The 20,717-nt window shown below is 47.6% G+C and overlaps 1 protein-coding gene across 1 annotated transcript in view; it reads left to right on the forward strand.

Moving 5' to 3' along the window:
* LOC144173330 (gonadotropin-releasing hormone II receptor-like) overlaps nt 1-20,717 on the forward strand; it is a 159,634-nt gene that overhangs the window by 104,568 nt on the left and 34,349 nt on the right. Inside the window, exon 3 of the mRNA XM_077701812.1 lies at nt 15,257-15,490. Coding sequence (XP_077557938.1) covers nt 15,257-15,490 — 234 coding nt within the window. The remainder of the gene's footprint in view (nt 1-15,256; nt 15,491-20,717) is intronic.

Here is a 20,717-nt window from a genome sequence, read left to right on the forward strand (position 1 = left end):
ACAATGTAGATCCTTCGATGGTGTTTCTTTGAGAACAGTTGTTTGCCTGTTCTCTTCAACAAGAAAGAGCAAACAATTTCAGCTGGAACATCAATGACGACCTCCCCAGAAATACAGTAGGCACAGTACAAAGCACCTTTTACATGTTAGCCGACTTCACAAACGTGAGTCCCGTGAGATATGTATTTTATTGTTCCTATGAATATTTTATTTCACTGTATTATTATACAGTTTCTGTCCTGTAACTTCGAGTGAATGAAACTTCTATCTGCACTCTTAATAACCCAATCCATGCAAACGTGCCTTTGACATAACATGCGGTACATGTTTCAAGGACAGTGAACTAACGCTGCACAGTCGGGCATTGATCCAATGCTTCAGCTTAAAGGGGCCATGCATACAAAATACAAGTTTGTTTTATTCGAAAGATTTCGTGTATTATAGTGCCCCCAGCACTTGTCTGGGTGCAAACGATGTTTTATTCACTGAGAAATAATTCAATCCAAGTTAAAATTTTGATTTTCCCGCTAAATCGTGTGTTTTCGTGGTCTGCAATGACATCACACTAACCAAACACTCTGCAGACGATTCCGAAGCCTTGTTTAGCATTAGTGAATTTAGATGGCGCCACCATACCGCGGAAAGACGTGTTCTGCCATTGGTTTGTTTTTGACCGTATTTATACTTGCCTTGTTTTTGTTCACGGAGAAAAGAATCGCTTCGTGAAACATAATGCTCGCTCGTCGAATATGGTCACGTAAGACACCGTTACTTGCGTCAATCGGCCAGTGTCGTCCGAGACAACCCCAAATCCCCGCAGTCCTGTGCGGCTAAATGAAGCATAGTGCGTGCAGTACCAACAGCAGTACGCGCCAGTGCTTCTATGTTTACGTGTGCCCTCGTAACTTCCACTGTTTGCCCCACTATTCTTACTGCTTTCAAAAGAATGTGCACTACATTTAAGCGCAAATAGCTCTACTGCACGCACTATGCTTCATTTAGCCGCACAGGACTGCGGGGATTTGGGGTTGTCTCGGACGACACTGGCCGATTGACGCAAGCAACGGTGTCTTACGTGACCATATTCGACGAGCGAGCATTATGTTTCACGAAGCGATTCTTTTCTCCGTGAACAAAAACAAGGCAAGTATAAATACGGTCAAAAACAAACCAATGGCAGAAAACGTCTTTCCGCGGTATGGTGGCGCCATCTGAATTCACTAATGCTAAACAAGGCTTCGGAATCGTCTGCAGAGTGTTTGGTTAAGCTTATAAGCTCTGCCTAATTTGCCTCTACTTTTGCCGGCCTCCGGCGATCGCAGAACTGGCTGGTATGACATCATAGGCTCTGCTGCGGGAAATGAGCTCGTGGGTCGCATCGCCCCTTCAAGGACTAAAATAGAGAGATATGGGTTAATTAAATTGTCCCGGCCAAATGTTCACTGCTGTTATGAGGCACGAAAACGATACCGGTGAGAGAACGGGGTTAATTTCACAATCACTCCAACATAACGAATAGAACGCAACCTTCGCCGCTGCTATAGCAGTGCTAGACAAGTATACTAATAAAGGGCGAGTGAAGCCATAATATTGCATAGAAATGCCTATTTTTGAACATAAAAGAAGCGGGTAATATATGCGAAGCGTGCAGAGAAGTTAAGGGTAGCAATCTTTTGTAGGCTATAGTTGGTAATATTTTCTTTGTTTAAAGCGTGAATTCACTGTGAATTTCGTTAAACTAGGAAGTTACGACACCTAAACTCACTCCTAGGGTAAATGGGAAAGTAAATTTGTGAATGCGAAAGTAAATTTGTGAATGCGAAAGTAAATGCATATCAGATTGGACATTACGGGGCGTTTCATTTATCGTTTGGAAAGGTCAGTGTCCCCTGAGTGTTTTCCGACACTGGATGGTCTCGCAGGTTGAAACGGTTTCAAAACATTTGTGCTGTAAGCAGTGCCAGGATAGCTACGCCAGAAGCGCGCGCGCCCACACACGCGCGCACGCACACGCACGCACGCACACACGCACGCACCCACGGACACACACACACGCTCACGCACACGCACACACACACGCACGCACGCACGCACGCACACACACGTGCACACGCACGCGCGCGCGCACAGACACGCACGCACACGCACGCACATGCACATGCACATGCACACGCACACGCACACGCGCACGCACACACGCACACACGCACGCACGCACGCACGCACGCACGCACGAACACACACACACATGCACACGCACACGCGCATGAACACGCGCACGCGCAGACACGCACGCACACGCACGCACATGCACACGCACACGCGCACGCACATGTACACGCACACGCGCACGCACAGACACGCTCTCACACGCACACACACACAGAAAGAGAGAGAGAGAGAGCCCTTCAATGTGAACTGGTGAGGGCGTCCCGGCTACCGACAGGCCTTTTGCGGCATATGGAGATGGCTACAGTAGTGTCAGGTGAATGTAGGAGATTGAGGAAGCTGAATAAGAGACGCCACAAATTTGATAGAAAACGCCTGCCCTGATTCACCAAGGCATACTTCCCGACTAGAAAAAAGACCAAAATGCATCGTCACTATTGATATTGGTCTTTTCATTATTACTCCTCCCCCCAAAGCCCTCCCTCCCTCCTCCACCCTCTCTTTCTGACTCACTTGCGCTTTCCTTCATCCTTTTCCTTGACCACCCTGCGACGTCTTCGCGAACGCAAAGATGCTCTTTTCACATTTGTCATTCCGTTCGCGTCTCAGGCTGCAGGAAAAGTAAGGTTGCTCACGCAGAGACTGTCTACCAGACAGCGCCTAATCGCCGCTAAAATTACAGCAGGCTAGAACGTCCCTCAAAATACTGCGGCTCGCATTCTTCCCCAAGCGCAAACCTTCCTGTATGCACACCCCAGTCACGTCCGCTTGATGTGTTTACACCGAAGAAGCTCACCAGAGCGCCATGGCAGGGACCATTTCCGCAGATCACCATTACGCAGCCATACCAACATCCCGGATGCCTGAGCGCAGACGTAGACGAATTGTGGTCCCGGCGTTTACGTGCCCGGCGTTCATGTCTTCTCAGTGCATCACGTCTGCCACTGCAACCTGCTTTTGTTGTTTGGCGATACAACCGTAATGCGTTCCTGCTGGTACATACAGACCTAGTATGCTGCATGACACGGTAAAGACGGAAATCGCTTGCATTTAAAGCGACTTCAGTGGAAACAATGGCATGATTAAACACCAACCAGGGCGCGCTAAGCGAAACAAAATTGAGTGAACCCTCCTTTTAGCAACATCAAGTTTTTTTCGAAGTATATCTTTATTCCAAGATTTTCGCAGTTTCAATGCAGGCAGAGCCACTCATCCCCGCTTTTAATAAAGTATTGCTTATAATGAACTCAGTTTTCACTTTTGACGGCTTCTTTATAAGGACGGTTTACTCCATAGTAAAACGAACAGACCGCATTAACAAAAATGGTGCTGCACCCAATGCGATACACAGGCTCAGAAGAGTCCCAGTGGTTACCTAACTGTAGGCATTCCGGCGACGAATGTCTGCATTAGTTTCAGTGCATTCTTCAGTGACATTTAAGCGTTGTTGACATTGCCATAAAATGAAACACCTAGATTTGTTACTTGCTACTTTCTAACAAAAGGGACACCTTACTTCTCAGAGGCAGTAACAAGCGTTACCGTATCCGGTCCCCCCCCCCCCCCTCAAAAAAAAACCAACTACATGCACCATAATTTACCGTTGCTACTATCCCCTCAAAATATAAGTACCAGAACTGTAATTTTTACATCATGATTGTGTCGCTCCATTAAAAGTTGAAAATGAAACAATCCGTGAAGAGAAACAAAATTTGGAGAGAGAATGCCTGTCGCCAAGACGCAAATGCACCTGAGAAGTCGCTTCAATGCAACTTCGCTTTCTCAGGACTTCACTAAAACAATAACACGTCTTGCTGCCACAGTCGGAATTAAACAAAATCAGGTTTCCTTGGAAACATCTCCGCCGCTTACTTAATGCGTACGCTGTTTTTTTTTTTTTGCATGTGTATAGAAAGGTTGCCTGGTTTAGTTGGGTCCACACCTTCGGTCTGAACTGAAGAAAGGAACAGGCATGCGGTTGTTGGTATGCCAATGGAGCGGCATTGCCAGCCGTGTAGGAGCCATGCGTGTTTTTTAAAGACGATAGCTTTTCTTGAGTTACCCGCCGCGGTGGCTCAGTGGCTACGGCGTTGCGCTGCTGAGCACGAGGTCGCGGGTTCGATTCCCGGCCGCGGCGGCCGCTTTTCTGATGGAGGCGAAAAGCAAAAACGCCCGTGTGTACGAGATTTCGGCGCACGATAAAGATCCCCAGGTGGTCAAAATTAATCCGGAGCCCTCCACTACGGCGCGCCTCATCGCCTGCGTTGCGTCGGCGCATTAAACCCTTCAATCAATCAATCAAGCTTTTCTTGAGTTACTGAAACGCGAAGATTTTGGTCTGTCTGTATGTCGGCCCGTCCCCCTTTTCAGCCGCTCGGCCGAATTTGCAAGAATTCTTGATTGATTGATTGATTGATTGATTGATTGATTGATTGATTGATTGATTGATTGATTGATTGTGAGCTTTAAAGAACCAACGCTACACAGGTGATAACACGCGCCGTAGTAGATGGCTCTGGAATAATTTCGACCATCTGAGGATCTTTAACGTGCGGCGAAATCTCGAACACACGGGCGTTTTCGCTTTTCGCCTCTATCAGAACAAAGAATTCTTGCGATGAGGTGAATGTAGGCAAAACATTTTCAATGTAAGATCTAGATATACATTCTATATTTGTCGACATTGTTCAGTAAAAAGATAATGTTAGGTTTACTTCAGAAAGAACGTTAGCATGTAACTAGCGTTTGCAGTGCTCCTTTAAGTAATGTAAATGTGTGCTTAATTCTTATTGATTCATTGATTTTAGGGTTTAAAGCACCGACGCAACGCAGGCGATGAGGCTCGCCGTAGTCGAGGGACACGGATTAAATTTGACCACCTGGGGATCTTTAACGTGCGCCGAAATCTTTTCGCCTCCATCAGAAAAGCGGCCGCCGCGCAATATGCTGAATTCTTGAGAGAGCAAAAAAAAAAAAAAAAATTGGCCGCGTATCTGCTCCATTCGTTGCAAAGGCCGTCAGAAGACGATAGTCTTTATCGGCTTTGCCGAAGTAAACGCATCCCTTCGCTTTCCCGCTCACCTCTCGTGTTGTTCCTCTTGCGTCGCGCTCCTCCCAAGGTAAAGACGCCAAAGGTTTGCTTAAATCATTTTAAATTTCCCGCGTTCCACTGCTCCAAACCGGGTGTCTCGATGCCAATGCTGCCGTACCGCGAAGACACGCGTTAATCGAGGCGCCCTACTGTGACGTTTATAGCACTGCATTTCCCTACTCCACGTGCGTTGCAAGCAGAACGTGGAACCTATCTAGTGGAACCTTGCGTAACTGTTGCCGGTTTATTTCTTAAAATGGCGCTAGAAGCTATAGTGGCGCGGGCGACAGCAGGCGACGGCGGAGTGAATTCTTTTTCTGCAGTTGCTGAAGAATTTAATCTCGCAAAAGTCAAGCATGTTTGGTTTTTTTATAAAGGAACACTGCAAATATCACTTATGTATTGATTTGTTGTCTCATATTTGCGTAATGTCTTGTTCTTCTTCAACAATGTTGACAAGTATGAACATTACACCGGACATAGACGGGTAGATTTAGCTGTGACTATATAAGACTATTGCGCAGGCATTGTTTTGCTTTGGCCGGGTGGCTGAATCGAGTCACAGGCAGACAGACGGACAGACAGACATACAGACAGACCAAAATTTCTGGGTTTAAGTAGCCCCAAGAAAGACTATCGTCTTTAAAAAAACCGCGTCGAAACAACGTTTCAACCACAAAATACAAACAATGCTGGCGCCCGACCCTCGTGCTCCTGGGTCGAGTGCAAGTCCCAATAGCCCCAACAGATGGCGCACCAGCACTGCGAAAGGGCAACATTGAACTCCGCAAACGTCCATCGGGTAAACGGAGACGTGGAGACAGCGTCAGCGGTGGGCGTATTAGACAGGAGATGCCGTTACGTAAGAGGAACGGCAGCAAACGATCGTCTTTCGACGACACTTGCAGCGACGCGAGCAGATGCGCGTCGAAATTTTTTTTTTTCATGATGTCTCAAGAAAGCTTGAGACATCACGAAACGGGCACCCTAGTGGCGTTGCAGGAGGGATATACACGTTAAGACGATCATCTTTTGGTCCCCGTAGCTTCTTCTTTTTAAGATGGTGCATGAGGAAGGTTTCTAGAATCAAATGAAATCAGTAACAAGTAATGTGACCGTTGACGTTACTAGAAAATATCAGCATAACGTTGCGTCTTCCGTTTTTTAACAGTAAAGAGTACGTTAACAGGTACATTTCCGGAAAGAATAACGAGTTACTTCGAAGTTAGGGGCATATAGTAGACGCGGGATCGCATGCACTTCCAGGCTGCGTAGCGAAAGCATATTAATGAAAGCAAAACGCAAACACGTTACTCTACGTAGCCTGTGGTGCGGCTTAATGAACAGCCAAGTTACCTGAATGCAACTCTAGCTCTTCGCTACGGATCGCCACAAAGATAAGGCGTCACTTGGGCGCGTTAAACCGTGAAGTTGTCGCTCACTCGGTGTGTGTTTGCGTGTGTGTGTGTGTGCGCGTGTGTGTGGGCGTGTGTGTGTGGGCGTGCGTGTGTGCGCGTGTGTGTGTGTGTGCGCCTGCGTGTGTGCGCGTGTGTGTGTGTGCGCGTGCGTGTGTGCGCGCGTGTGTGTGTGTGTGTGTGTGTGTGTGTGTGTGCATGTGCGAGTGTGCGTGTGTGCGTGTGTGGTGGGCGCGCGTGTGTGTGTGTGTGTGCGTGTGTGTGTGTGTGCGCGTGCGTGTGAGCGCGTGTGTGTGTGTGTGTGTGTGTGTGTGTGTGTGTGTGTGTGTGTGTGTGTGCATGTGCGAGTGTGCGTGTGTGCGTGTGTGGTGGGCGCGCGTGTGTGTGTGTGTGTGCGTGTGTGTGTGTGTGTGTGTGTGTGTGGGTGGGTGTGGGTGGGTGTGTGTGTGTGTGTGTGTCCACTCAGTTGATCGTGAGGCATCCCAGCATGTTACAGATGGTAAACATAATGGATCTCCACATGAGATTGTTCTGCATGGAGCAAGCAGATACTCAAAATAGTTTACCGCACATTCAGTGCAAGCAGATGTATTCTTGTGTTCCATATTCATTTGATTCAATTTCGTACACGAAAACTTTATTTCATATCCCGTCTTTTGGAAGATGTTTTAAGAAACATTGTGTTGCGGTATACGTATTATTATCTAACAGATAGGGTAAGGCATCGCAAAATCCGACAAAAATTTAAAATAGTCAATATTTTTTTTGTTTCCCTAGATAATATAAAACGTCAATACCAGAACTTTCTTTTCGGTACAAGGTATGTAGAACATAAATATCGCCATGTTGCCAGGGTTAAAACGTTTCTTTAAAAAAGAAATGAAAATGCCCAATAGCTCATTTTGCCCCACCTGCGGGGCAAAGCGAGACGGTGGGTGGGGCAAAGCGAGACAGCGTGAAAAGGATTTCGGCCCTTCAGTGCTTGCAGTACAAGCACTTGAAATGCACTCCATGGGGCCCCCATTCTTCACGAGCCCAGTCTTTGCACTCCACGCATTGACTCCAGACAGAACGCGGTGCGGTAATGCTCCAAAACTCCTTCCAGATCAAACACCGCCAGTCTTTCTTTGTGCTACTGTTTTCGTTTGTGGAACGCTTGCACTTCGTGGGCTCATTCAACGATTGGAGGCTGGATACATTCTCACCCATCGTCTTCGCCTCTTTTTGCCCTATTGATGCGGAATTGCACGGGCGTTTCGTGGCTTCAAACTTTGTCGGCCTGGTTTTCTGAGCCGATGACGTTAAAATTGTGCTAATTTTGAATTTTCTAGGGCCTGTTTTTTTTATTTTGGTTTTGATGAAATGTCAATAAAACGAACTCCTGTCGCAGTAGTTTCCCCACTCTCCTTTGTGTTACTCGGTGAGGCTATGTCGGTGTTCTTGTCTACAAATTTCTCCACATCCTATTCTTCACAGGCACACGACGGCACGTCGAACTCTTGGTCATCTAAAATAGCGCGTGGAAATGGCCAAACACCACACATTTGAAAATCCAGCAGTAATGTTGCAGATGTTACCGGATCTTTTGATAGCCTTTGCCACTAACCCGCCGATTTGGTCCATTGTGATTCACTTGATATGACACTTTCTAGGCCAATTCAATGTCTTTATGGCGCGTTTTTTCGCCTCTCACATGTCCGAATTAAAAAAAAATCCTCTTCGGCCAATGACCTCAAATGAACTAAACTTTTGGTGGCATGTAGCTAGTAGTGTAGAGTAACAACGTAAATACTTGCGTTATTGTACTGACAGCGGGGTACCTCCATGCACGTATTCGAAAATTTTGCCGAGCAGAATTTCGTCCCTTTTTGGCGGGTCACAAACACACTGACATCAGCCGCGCGACTTTTCCCGCCCGAACGCAGCGAGCAATCACTAACTTTTACACCAAAAAACATTGACAACTACCGGCACCTATAGCTGAAAGACGGCAACAAGAAAAAGTACTTTTAGATGCGAAGCAGCTTACGGTCTAGCAGCCTGTTCCCTTCGCCGTTGTGTGGGCGCCGTTGTGCGGCGTCCACACCCCCAGTGCGCATGCCTGGTCAGGCACCGCTTATGATGATTGTGGCAGGATGCCCCTAGGGATTGACCAACCAAAGAATCCATCACGAGATAGCTTCGCGTTCAACCACTGTCGTCATCTTCCCGTACGGGAACCCTGAGAACCATACCCCCACTGCGCATCCCTGGCCAGGCACCGCTGATGATGATTGTGGCAGGATGCCCCTAGGGATTGGCCAACCAAAGAATCCATCACGAGATAGCTTCACGTTCCACCACCGTCGTCATCTTCCCGTAGGGAACCCTGGGTAGTATGCGAGGCATTCTTCCTCTCCTCTCCGACGCTCCTCTCCTCTCCTACATTCCTCCTCTTCTCTCCGAAACTCCTCTCCTCTCCTCTCCGGGATTGCGCAACGAATGGCAACACCTGCGGCTCCGCGCGCGGAATGCGAAGCAGCTTATGGTTAGAGATGCGACGTTAGCCGCTGCATACTCCGCTGGGGGCGCCACTGTAGCTCCGCGGTACAAATGACGCGCGAGCGCGCTCCGCTCTCCTCATTCTCTTCCCGCAAGGCCGCGATCGAACTGAAAACTAATGGGAACTTGAGTCGACCGCATGGCTGCTACGCATACTACTCAGGGTTCCCCTACGGGAAGACGGTGAAATTTTTTTTGTATTAGCTATATAAGGCGGCAAAGTCAATGTCGTGTTTTCCCCTCGTCTCATTTTGCCCCGCTTTCCCCTACACTAATACTCGGAGGACACATTGACATTTTGCTTCCAGCCTAACTGTGGAAGAATATTTAGTATTTGCCATTTCTTTTGGGCAACGAAGGAGGTTTAGTTAGCCAGGAGTTCGTAGAGAAAGCAAGTCTTCCTATAATACCTGCGATTGCCTCGTCAAACACCGCCGGGCTGCAAGTCACAGAAAACTTTTAAATGCAAAGCATCAAAACGCACAATGCAACATGACACCTCATTCAGCGCTCAGTCATGAGAGATAGGTAGTTGGGTTGTCCGCGGCTAAAGGAGTAACGCTCGTTTTCGCAGGTGATTACATGTGTTGTCGACGCCCACTCACGGCGCCTGTGGTCAACGGGAAAGCCTGAATGATGGTGCTTCCTAGAGGTTTAAGCTTCTTCCAGCCCAGCAAATTTGATTTTGGCGCGCCCTTTGTGTGGTGCGGTTTTGAGTGGACAAGATTCATGAGCTGAAACCATGAGCAAGAGATGCACTGTACAACTCGTTTCTCTAATGCCGGAAGTTCCCGATTTCTCACGTTTCAGAGATTTTGCACGGGATTAAAAGTTACGCCATATTTTCTCGCATGAAGTTCTGGCGGTAGGCGCTATTACTACTGTGAGAGAAACGAGTTTAGCTTTACGGCGCAGGCGTAGCTGTGGCAAAAAAAAAACACATAAAGCTGATGTGATTTGTTATATAGTTTCCTCCCACGGTTTCGGGATTATCCAGTGGTTACTGGAGCTTAGGATGCTATTTTTAGCGGAAACACTGCATGCCCAATTTTTCGTCGTTCCTTGAAAACATTTGCGGAGTACTGGTCTGCCCGCGAAATCAGTTCACCGCAGTCCAAGGGTAGTGACGAATAAAATTGCTGCTCAAAAAGCCGAAATTTTTGTCTTGTAAGTTTTGCCACGTCAGTTTGTCCGACGTACTGTCTGACTACTCTGCGAGTGGAAAGGAAAGGCGGAATGTGACAGTGGTGGCTTTAAGATAAGGATGGTCTTACTGCTTCTGTTTGACTTCCTATAGCTATATTTCGTAATCGGTCTGAACTCTCTAGAAAGCAAGAAATATTAGTATGTGTAATGACATTTTATAGTATAGATGAGGCACTCATTGATCGCCTTTAGAATCCTTGAAAAACTAAAACTAACATTCATTTTAAAGTTTCGCTTCACTTGGTCACTGGTTCTTCAACAGCTTGTGAGCAATATGTGTAGCAATAGGAAAAATATAATATAAATAACAGCTTCCATGTGGCAGCTTGGCAAGACCTCACATCCCGTTAATGAAATGTAGGAAACTTTCGGCGTGTTTCCTAGTGAGTGAAATTGGAGTCTTCTTCGCTGCCTGTAATTATGCTGCATTTATGCCTTTCATTGAATATTATACATAGGTGGCATGGCTCTTTCAGTTGTTTTGGTTCATTTTCTCGAAAACGTTTCTGGAGGATAAGCGGCTGTCCGAATTTGTACAAAAAATATGTCACAGTTTCAAGAAAACTGGTTACTGCATGACGTGCCCGAAGCCGTCCAATGGAAAGACAGGCCCCATCTAACGCTGTAATTAATTTGAGGTTATGAGTTTGCGCACTTTCTCTTTATTGCTCTCACATGTCAGAGCAATAAAAAGAAAGTGTGCAAAAAAAAGTCGTTCGTCCTCGGCAGAGGACGAACGACGATGTTTTCGACCGCCTCGCTTTTTGAACTCTTTACCTTAACGGGCAGGCAATTAAGGGTCGGGAAGTGAGGTGTGTAATGAGACGGCTGTCCAGCCCCTCGGCATAATGAGTAGAGGGAGTAGAAGTAAGTGCAGCCGCTGCCTAACTTTTAAGGGGTTGTTTTACTGTTGTACTATACCTCACACCCGGCTAGGTTACCTTGGCTACTGCTTGTTCTGTTTTACTGCCCACGTTTTAGTTCAAGCTACTTCAAATAACTGCCGACGAGAGATAATTTCGCGTGCACGAAAGGAACAAAATACCATGAATAATGCTCCATGGCGCGTGAGTGTGAGCCAGAAAATGAAAAAAAAAAAGAAACGCCTTTAATTTAGAATATTTACGAGCATACGTCCGACAACCAGTGACTAAATGTCTATCTTGTATTGTTCATTAAGTAATCTTGAAGTTGTTGTTCTGATACTAATATTGTCCGCCTCGATGAAATCTACCTCCAAGAACGCTATTTATTCTTCTGCGATAGCTTTGTTATAAAACCTAGCGGGGTATAATTAATCTCAGTCTGTGTCCTGAAGATTACGAATAATTAAATACCTGACAGTCTTTCATTACGTACGCGTGCACTGAGTTATCGTTCACAGTGTACGCACTTCACACTCGCTACGTCAATGATAAAAGCGGCAATCAGCGAAAGATAGACATCTTTGTGATGCACTGAATAATCCAGGCGACAGAACTTGCCCTTACATAAGTCTTCACAATCCTCTGAAGTTACGGGTAAGTTGCGTCAGCAATAACGGGACCAGTAGAAAACGTATATCAGAATGATGTCTGAACTTATGCCACCGTAATCGAGGTTACAGCTTTTTATTAATGAAGACACGCTTGTTGCGTAATAACTTCAAATCCAGGGCTTTCTGGAGGATTTACTTGACAGCGGGGTAATCTCCGCTCATTAAACGCCGCCTTAAAACGTAGTACACGACACAATTTGTAAGTGGACGTTAATGAGGTTTAACGTCCCTCTGGCATTACGCTGTGTGATAAAGAGTTTAGGCCCAGCGCACAGCAGTAGGGCAGGGCACGTGTTTGATTTGCAGAGCGTTGGCACAAGCTATTAGCGTGAGCGTTGACGTGCTCCCGAATGTGTGTGTGTGTTTCATCTCTTCTCCGTGTCCCGCGTCTTAATGTGCAGCACTCTTATTCCTAAGGACTGTTGAGCAATTAACCCAAGAGCGACATTTTTCTGCCTTTTTGCGCCCCAGCGTTGACCTTAATTATTGTTTTGATATAAACCTGTTCCACTGACCAGCCCCTGCCGCAATGAAAAGCTGCGAGCTCCGCGAAGTGCATGGATGCTGAAATGATACCCTGTAATTTTCAATCGCGAAAGCACTGAAATGACCCGTTGACCTAAAAGTTTAGCAGTGGCTTAGCTCGGCTATGCCAGGATACACGTATCGTGCTCAGAGCTAAGGTGCAGCTCGTTATGCTTAGCTTTACTGGTTGTCAAGGGTAAGATTGATTGTCATGCTTACTGCTGCTTTAATGACACACACACGGTATACGCATTATGTGACCGATGTATATTTATCAAGCTGCTCCGGCGCAGCGTCACCAATCGCCCCAGAGATAAGCTGGTTCCACAGGCGTACGCCGGTGTTGCTGCGACGCACGAGCCATCGGTTCCACACCCGGCCACCCCTCGCATGATCATCAAGTGGACCGGGCCGCTACGTGTGGAACGGAGGTCGGCGAAGACGCTGGGCGCGTGGGGTGTGTGAGAAACGCCGGGCAGCGAGCAACGTAAAGATGCGGCCAGGATTCTACAGGAACGAAAAGAAGAGACGTTCCATAACATCACATGGTTCCCGGCCCACATGGGCCACGGAGCCCAAGACACCTCCCCAACGCCAACGAGTTCGCTCACGATCGCGGGCGACCAATGGTCAGTTGCGGCGATCGGTCAGGCCGAGCTCGCGAAGCCCCCGAAGATTTCCGAGACGCGTTACTCACTTTCAACGAGGTAGTCCCACACTACCAGCTTACGCGAAGAACACTCCCGCTGGCCCACCCTGCCCTCACACACCCACAGTCCGCAGCCTTTATAATGCTTCAGAGCGGTTCCTTCCCAACAAGGAGCCGGTTTCGCTTATTTCACCCGGACATTGACCTTCACTGTCCCCTCTGCGACACAGCTTACAGTAACTTAGTTCATATGCTATGGCTGTGCGCGGCGTTACAAGAGGACGGCAAACTCATCACAGAGGAAGAACGGGCCATGGCACTCTACACTGAAGACTACTGCACTCACCTCCGGGCTGTCCAGAAGGCCTGCATTAGGGCAGAAGTACTAAACTTCCAGCCACCCGCGCAGGTGCGGCCCACGTCTACTCTGGACGGTCCTCCGGGCCGCTAGATTAGACCTTCCGGACTTAATAATTAAGTTCAATGTTTGTCTGTCTGTCTGTGCGCCGTGTGACTTCCCTGTCCTGGAGCATGCGCAGCACGGCTCTCCAGGAGCTACGCGAAACTGCTCAACCTCGGCCAGTGTAGCTCACGCTACAAAACGCCAACTCGGCGTAGGCGTACGAAGTAGGCGTAGGTGTCGTAAGCGGCCAAACGGGTCCCAACCCCCCTGTCTGGGCAGCGTTCGATAGCGTGCGACGTTCCATGGCGCGAGAATAAGCTAGGCAGCTGTGATAGATAGCCGTCCACGCCACTACCCCACAGGTGAAGTAAGGAGTGGAAGAACGCAGTCAATCTAGCGAACAGACAGCCAGGCAGCATTATGCACGATGGTACGGCGCGGGGAAGCCCAAGTTCATGCGTTTATCTCGTTCCCTGCGCTTTGTAGCTGGTGGCATCTAAACCGCGTACTGGCCAGCGAGAGCGGCTTCGCTGCGCAAACAGCGTATGTAAGCGGGACGGCCGAGGTGGACCGCGTGATTACGATCCTTTCGCGCGTCATATCCGACTACAAGGAAATCTACGTTGATTGTAAAAGCATGCATGTGGTGATGTCAGTGTACAAGCGCAAGTGTAAATATTCCGTTTACGTCGATTACCACCTGTATGAGCCATCCGCCATGTATTTTCACACTTTGAAATAAGACATTCCGCTAGACCAGGTATCCATGATGAAATGTATTATGAATCCTTTTCCTAAAATTTTATTCAAAATAGCATATGAACTGCTAAAGTGGTAGAAAAATTCCGGGTCCAGTAATGAAACAGATGACTCCGCGGGTAGTAACATCCTTAAGATTTTTCTGGCCTTCGCTTATTGGGCACTTGGCGGGTGCCACATTCTGTGTTGGGTTGTAATGCACTGACTTGGTTACGAGCAGAAGTAATATGACCACGTGGTGGAAAACTGGCGACGTAGAAATAATAGATAGTTTTAGTTTCACGTGCACAGAGTTCACGTACGAAAACGTCAAAAGTATACGCCGCCCACGCGCAAGTAGTTTGAAACCCTTTTAGTTACACGTACGCGACGCGCTTCGCGCGTAGGGCGTTTGGATGCACGCGCTCTCCCCCAATGGCCGCTCGTTACTCGTAGCGCCATCTACTCGAAGAAACAGATACTTCTGTAGCTACTTGTGATCTCGCGAGCCCGTTGCTATGACGATCGACGGCAAGCGCAACTTCGTCAGGCTTAACAGCAGAAAAATAGCTCTTGTATCTGAAAAACAAAAAGCGCTTGTCGATTTCGACCTCACGTAAAGGTAAGAATGGGCAAATTGAACACGAAATCAACAGCTTAGAACACGATTTCGCACTGACCGATTAGCGACGGAGGTGTTTTCGCAGCGAAGCGGCAGGGCAGGGCGCCGCCATGTTGGTCAACTCAACTCAACGTACGGAAACAACGTGAACACCGCAACGTAAGAATTCGAATCTCACGTACGTCCGTAAGACTCAAGTAGGACCTTTTCGTTCTGAGAATGAGCGCTGGTCACCCGCGAAAGGTATACGTGGAGCTTCTACGTACTTGAAGCTAAAACTGTCTGCTATCGGCGCCTTTTCCCCCATCAACACGGAAAAGTGTACGTTGTCTTCATAGGGTCCCGCCTCCACAATCGCAGGTGTCCGGCGGCTGGGTTCTGGGCGCTGCGGGCTGCAAGCTGGTCGTGTACGTGCAAATGGTGACGCTCGCCTCGACCACTTTCATCCTCACCTCGATGAGCTACGACCGCTACGCGGCCATCTGCCGGCCGCTCGAGACCTGCTCGGGCATGCGCCGGGCCAGGGCCATGCTGGCGGCCTCCTGGGCGCTTGCCTTCATCGTTGCCGTGCCGCAGCTCTTCATCTTTGTCCAGGTACTGTCGCCCCGTCGCCCACAAGTTAGTTTCGGCTAAAGCTAATCACTTCGCATATATTCCAAGCTGCTGCTTCGACTCAATGGTTAACTAACCCCTCGTGTTTAGTCTGTGTAATGGCGCCTGCTTATACTTCTGCTAGGTTTAAAACACGGGAAAAACAATAGTGCTGACAAAATACTTCACACTCTAGCAGCTGGCAATGCAGTAACCACGAAATCAGCTCACAAGCAACCGACAAATAGCGCTTATCTTGAAAGACAAACCTCGATAGTCTATTCTCGCCTGTTGCATTGAGTAACTGCGTGTTAAGAATGTCTTTTTTGGCGAGAAGCCCCTTTTTCGTGATTAAAAAGAAACTGAGAACAAGTAATCATCAGCATCATGACCTTATTCAGGTCCGTTGCAGGATGAACACCTCTCCCATTGACCTCCTCCCGCTGCTGTCCTGCGCAGTCCGTGATTAATCCTTACCTCCGAATTTTCTGATCCTCGTTTTACCAAAGTTTTCGCTCGCCCACTCACTCGTCCATTCATCAATAGTTAATGGTAACCACTCTGTTTTTCTTGGGGCCCACTGGTCGTCATTTCGTCCCACTACATGGTCAGCCCAAATTTCTTTTTCTCAATTTCAACTATGATATCATCTACACGAGTTTGCTTCCTGATCCAGGAGGCTCGTTTCCTGCCCCCGAGCGTTACCCCAATCATCCTTCCTTGCATGGCTCGTTCAGGCGACATAAGTTTACTTTCCAGTTGCTTTGAATTGCGCCAACCTGGGAACCAGGTTGCACACTTATAAAAAATTATGGATGTTTGGGCTGAAGGGCACCGCACTTACCATACAACTTCCTCGGAGCACTTAAATATGCTTGCGTGCTTTGAATGTGAAACTGTTACAGCAACAGGAATTTGTGAACGGGCCGTGAGACTCTCACGGCAGCTGTCGTTCAATGGTTATTCCCTTTGTGGTTGTATGGGATATAGTGGGTGGGTCCACGGCTGCTGGAAGAAAACTAGACCTTGTTACCATCGATCGGCGGTGTTGCGTTTGTTAACATCGAAAGCAAATGCGAAGAAATCGGTGAAACGTCTGGTGGGAACTGTCATTGTAATTGGAATATTCCATGTGAGAATTTTGTTAGTCCTATATTCAAGCTTAACTTCAGATAACCTGAACGGTGAGCCTAAGAGAATGGAGCGTGTTAAGCAAGGTCGCCCTCATTCTACGTCGAGCTTCGGGATCCGTTTGACGGGCCTAACGTTGGGCCATCGCATATTTAATCGCGACATTCCATTTCCATTACATTGCATGCCGGGAACGCCCTGTTGCGCGGTCAACTGGTTAGCTCTGAACATTGCCACAGTCTTCTTGATACATTGGTAAAACGAGCTTGTCGTTCGGCTTTCGTGTTCTAGCGGTAAGCTTCGCGACTTAAAAAGGCTGCAATTCTGGGTTAGAATTTAGGTACTCTTATTTTTCATTTCTGAGATTGTCTGTTTGCAAAAATTTTCCTTCAGACGAATTCTGTGCATCCTTTTCGTAAATGAGGGTGGTTTAGTGCCCTTTAGGTCGGTTTATGCGCGGTGATCGAGGAGCCTATCCCCGCGTTTAATAAAAGTTGTGCATCGCACCCGAAGTGGCAATCCTTCACTGACTTCAAAACGGAATGTGGTGCATGTGCCTCTTCGTTTTTCTTTTTTCCTCGTTGATTACCAGTTCAAAGACAGTTCGGATCTCCGTATGCACAAGCTGCGAATCTGTATGTGGTAGCATCATGGTATTAGCGTAACACTTACGCGACGTATATCAGGAAAGTATTGCGAGGCGGGTGCCATAATGCTTCCTTTCCACGCCTTGCTTTCTACGATAACCACCGTTGATTATAGCTTAAAATTCACTCTATCGCTTTGTGCGTGCACCAAGGCCGCTTGGACATACCACGAGGAGGGAGGCGAAACTGGCACGTCGCATTGTCCCGTTAGATAGAGCTATTATCGCTATTATCCTATTTATAAGGATTGACAAGGATAAGAGCTATTATCCTTGTCAAACAATACAGCCTATTCTCACCCTTAATTTGTTATCTTAAGCGTTGGATTTCGGCTGACGCAGCTTCATTTGAACAATAGGTGTTAAGCCGCGTGTCGCCATTGGAAGCTCAAGCGAGGGTATCGATTGCACTATATATCGCAGAAAACGTCAGGGCGACACCTAGGACGGCTTACGCGTGCGATTGCGAAAGCATTACATTTAATTTCAAGCTGTGCGATCTTCCGTGTCTAATGGGAGGTCTGTTTGGCGTTGCTTTCACTTTCCATTTGGTTTTCTCCTTGTAAGTCAGGGCTTTGGCGCGTACCCATGGAATGAGGTTATTTTCTTTTCTTTTGCTGTCTTCTTCGCTCTTGTAATCCCTACCTATTTGCTATTAGCGTAAACGAGCCTTGCTGATTCTGTGTTTAGCGTGCTCGAATTATACTCCTGTAGGCATCCATACATGTCTCTAACGTCTTTAAGCCGAAGGCCACAACACATTCATTAGGTGCACCTTTCGTTTGCTAAAGCCGAAACTCAGCGATCGCGCAGAGGGGGTGTATTGTATTCGTATGCTGTAGGACGGGGGTTCGAACCTTCGAAACCCCTAATTTATTTTACTTGCTTTTATTCTGTTTGCGGATTCGACCATTTTTCAGACCATATTTCAGGTCTCCCCAAAACCTGACCCTGCATTTCCTGTTAACGAGGCGTTTAAGGCTATTTGCTTTATATTTAATTCATCTATATAACACTGCAGGTCGGATTTCCGCGAAGCAGGATTGGGAAGATGAATACATAGCCGTCAGTCAAATATAATTATTAGCTACCGAAACTTTAGGCACCAAAAATGAGGGTTTTAGGTGCATATAGTGGGCCCTGAAAAGAGTGTGATTTAGGCATATGTAGACGTGAAAAACTCCAGTTTAGGCATACCGGTATAATTCTTATCTTCTTCAACAGCGTATTTTAGGACAAATTCATTAATACAAAAAGAAAATATCGGGTAAATATTATGGCATGGGAACCAAATTATTTTCTTCGTGAAAATGCGGCATAAAACATTGACCATTTTAACAAATTTGCGTGAAATTTGAAGACTTGTGGGATGAAAAACCAGCCGTCGCAATGTTTTACGGCATGAAGTCCTACATCCTTTCAGCCCCGATATTTGTGGGCAAAAAAAAAAAGTGACAAACACCCAACGTCCGCTGAAGTTGGCGAAGCGTTGTTCTTGCACTTTAGAACGCTGAATGATCTAATTTCATCTGGAATACCAATGTTTGCCGCTCAGACCCTTTGCGAGTTCTTTTAGCACAGAGTATCCAGGAACTTCATGTAATACGTCCGAGACAGATTTAAGATTCGAAATGGCTCTGCCAGCAACCGGTCCTTCGGGGATGGCGGTGGACCTGTCCCGTACTTCCGAAATGAGCTCAGCATACTGATTTAGAGTGGTGCTCAATTTTTCCGCTGCTGAATACCTTCTGCTCATAATGTGAAATAAGCACACGAATGCGCCACGTTACGCTCAAGTAAAGCGTGGTATAGAATTGTCTGGGCCATTTATTCACGCTTTTGCCTCCTGCAAAGCTGTGGATAACCCAAAAGTGTTTGTTGTAAAAGTCTTGCATACTAAGCTGTGTTCTCCGGGATAAAAACAGGCTCCGGTGGAAGAGGCACAGTCGGTAACTGCTCCATGACGACAACACCGACGAACCCCATGGATAGCGGAGCAAAGAGCAATAATTCCGAACAACAATTTGATTTTTATTGATTATGAGGTTTAACGCGCTGACGCAACGCAGGCGATGAGGCGCACCGTAGTCGAGGGCTCCGGATTAATTTTGACCACCTGGGGATCTTTAACGTGCGCCGAATTCTCGTACACACGGGCATTTTTGCTTTTCGCCCCCATCAGAAAAGCGGCCGCCGCGGCCGGGAATCGAACCCGCGACCACTGTTAAAGAGATTTAACAGGCGGCACCGGAGCTACCCGTCTGTACTTCGCTGGCGGGACGCATTTGAAGGGAAGGAATATTTATTTATTTATTTATTTATTATACCTCAAATGCCCCAGTACGGGGTGTTACATGAGGGGTGGGCTGTGGTACAAATTTCTTTCGATCTGGGTTTTGAACAGAACCGGGCTTGAGTGGTGCACGACGTCGGGTGGAAGATCATTCCAATCCTTTGCTGTTTGAACAAAAAATTCTCCGCATTTCCCCGAGGGGAAGAATGTGAAAGTGCGAATGCACGAGTTGAATTTGCGCGGTTCGGTAATGTTCGCGAAAGAGAGATCACACACACACACACAACTACAAAGAAAGAAAGATGCATTTATTCACAGACACCTATTTGTGTTGTCGTTGTACTTGGTTGCTAGAGCGGATCTCAGCTTTGAAATTTCGTGTCAGTACTCCTTTAAGCGGGTGCATTAGCCCTTCTCACGCCCGATTCCTGGCCAATCCCCCACGTGGGTATGTGCCATGCACAGACACCTATTTGTGTTGTCGTTGTACTGATTGCTAGAGCGGATCTCAGCTTTGAAATTTCGTGTCAGTACTCCTTTAAGCGGGTGCATTAGCCCTTCTCACGCCCGGTTCCTGGCCAATCCCCCACGTGGGTATGTGCCATGTCAGCGGCCAGGCAGCGCGCGCCCATCTCTCCCCGTTGCCAAGGAAGACGAGGAGATTCCTGGCCAATCCCCCACGTGGGTATGTGCCATGTCAGCGGCCAGGCAGCGCGCGCCCATCTCCCCCCGTTGCCAAGGAAGACGAGGAGCGCGCGCACCCGCAGCTGTTGCTATGCGGACGGCGGCGGAATGCGGACGGCGGCGGACGCTTCAGGCTGGCTTAAGAAGTGCATTCGCACTTAAAAAACGAGCGAAGGTGGGCAGTTGTGCGGGCATGTGCAGGATAAACAGTGTTGCGGTGGCTAGTACGAGAAGAGATTCGATGTGCGGGCATAATACTGGATGCGTCAGACGATGAATGAAAGAATTTGTGAAAAAGGGTTAGTCTAGCGGCCTTGCGTCGCAATTCTAGATTCTGAAGTTGGGCTTGGCTTTTCAGATTAGTGACACTTGAGTGATATGAATAATCCGAGGAAATAAACCTTGCTGCCCTATTCTGAATAGATTCCAACATTTTAGATAGATTAGATTGGTGCGGGTCCCAGACGGCGCAATCG

This window comes from Haemaphysalis longicornis, unplaced genomic scaffold (assembly GCF_048455015.1).
Source record: "Haemaphysalis longicornis isolate Haplotype H1 unplaced genomic scaffold, Haemaphysalis longicornis Haplotype H1 scaffold_3, whole genome shotgun sequence".
Classification (NCBI taxonomy): Eukaryota; Metazoa; Arthropoda; class Arachnida; order Ixodida; family Ixodidae; genus Haemaphysalis; species Haemaphysalis longicornis.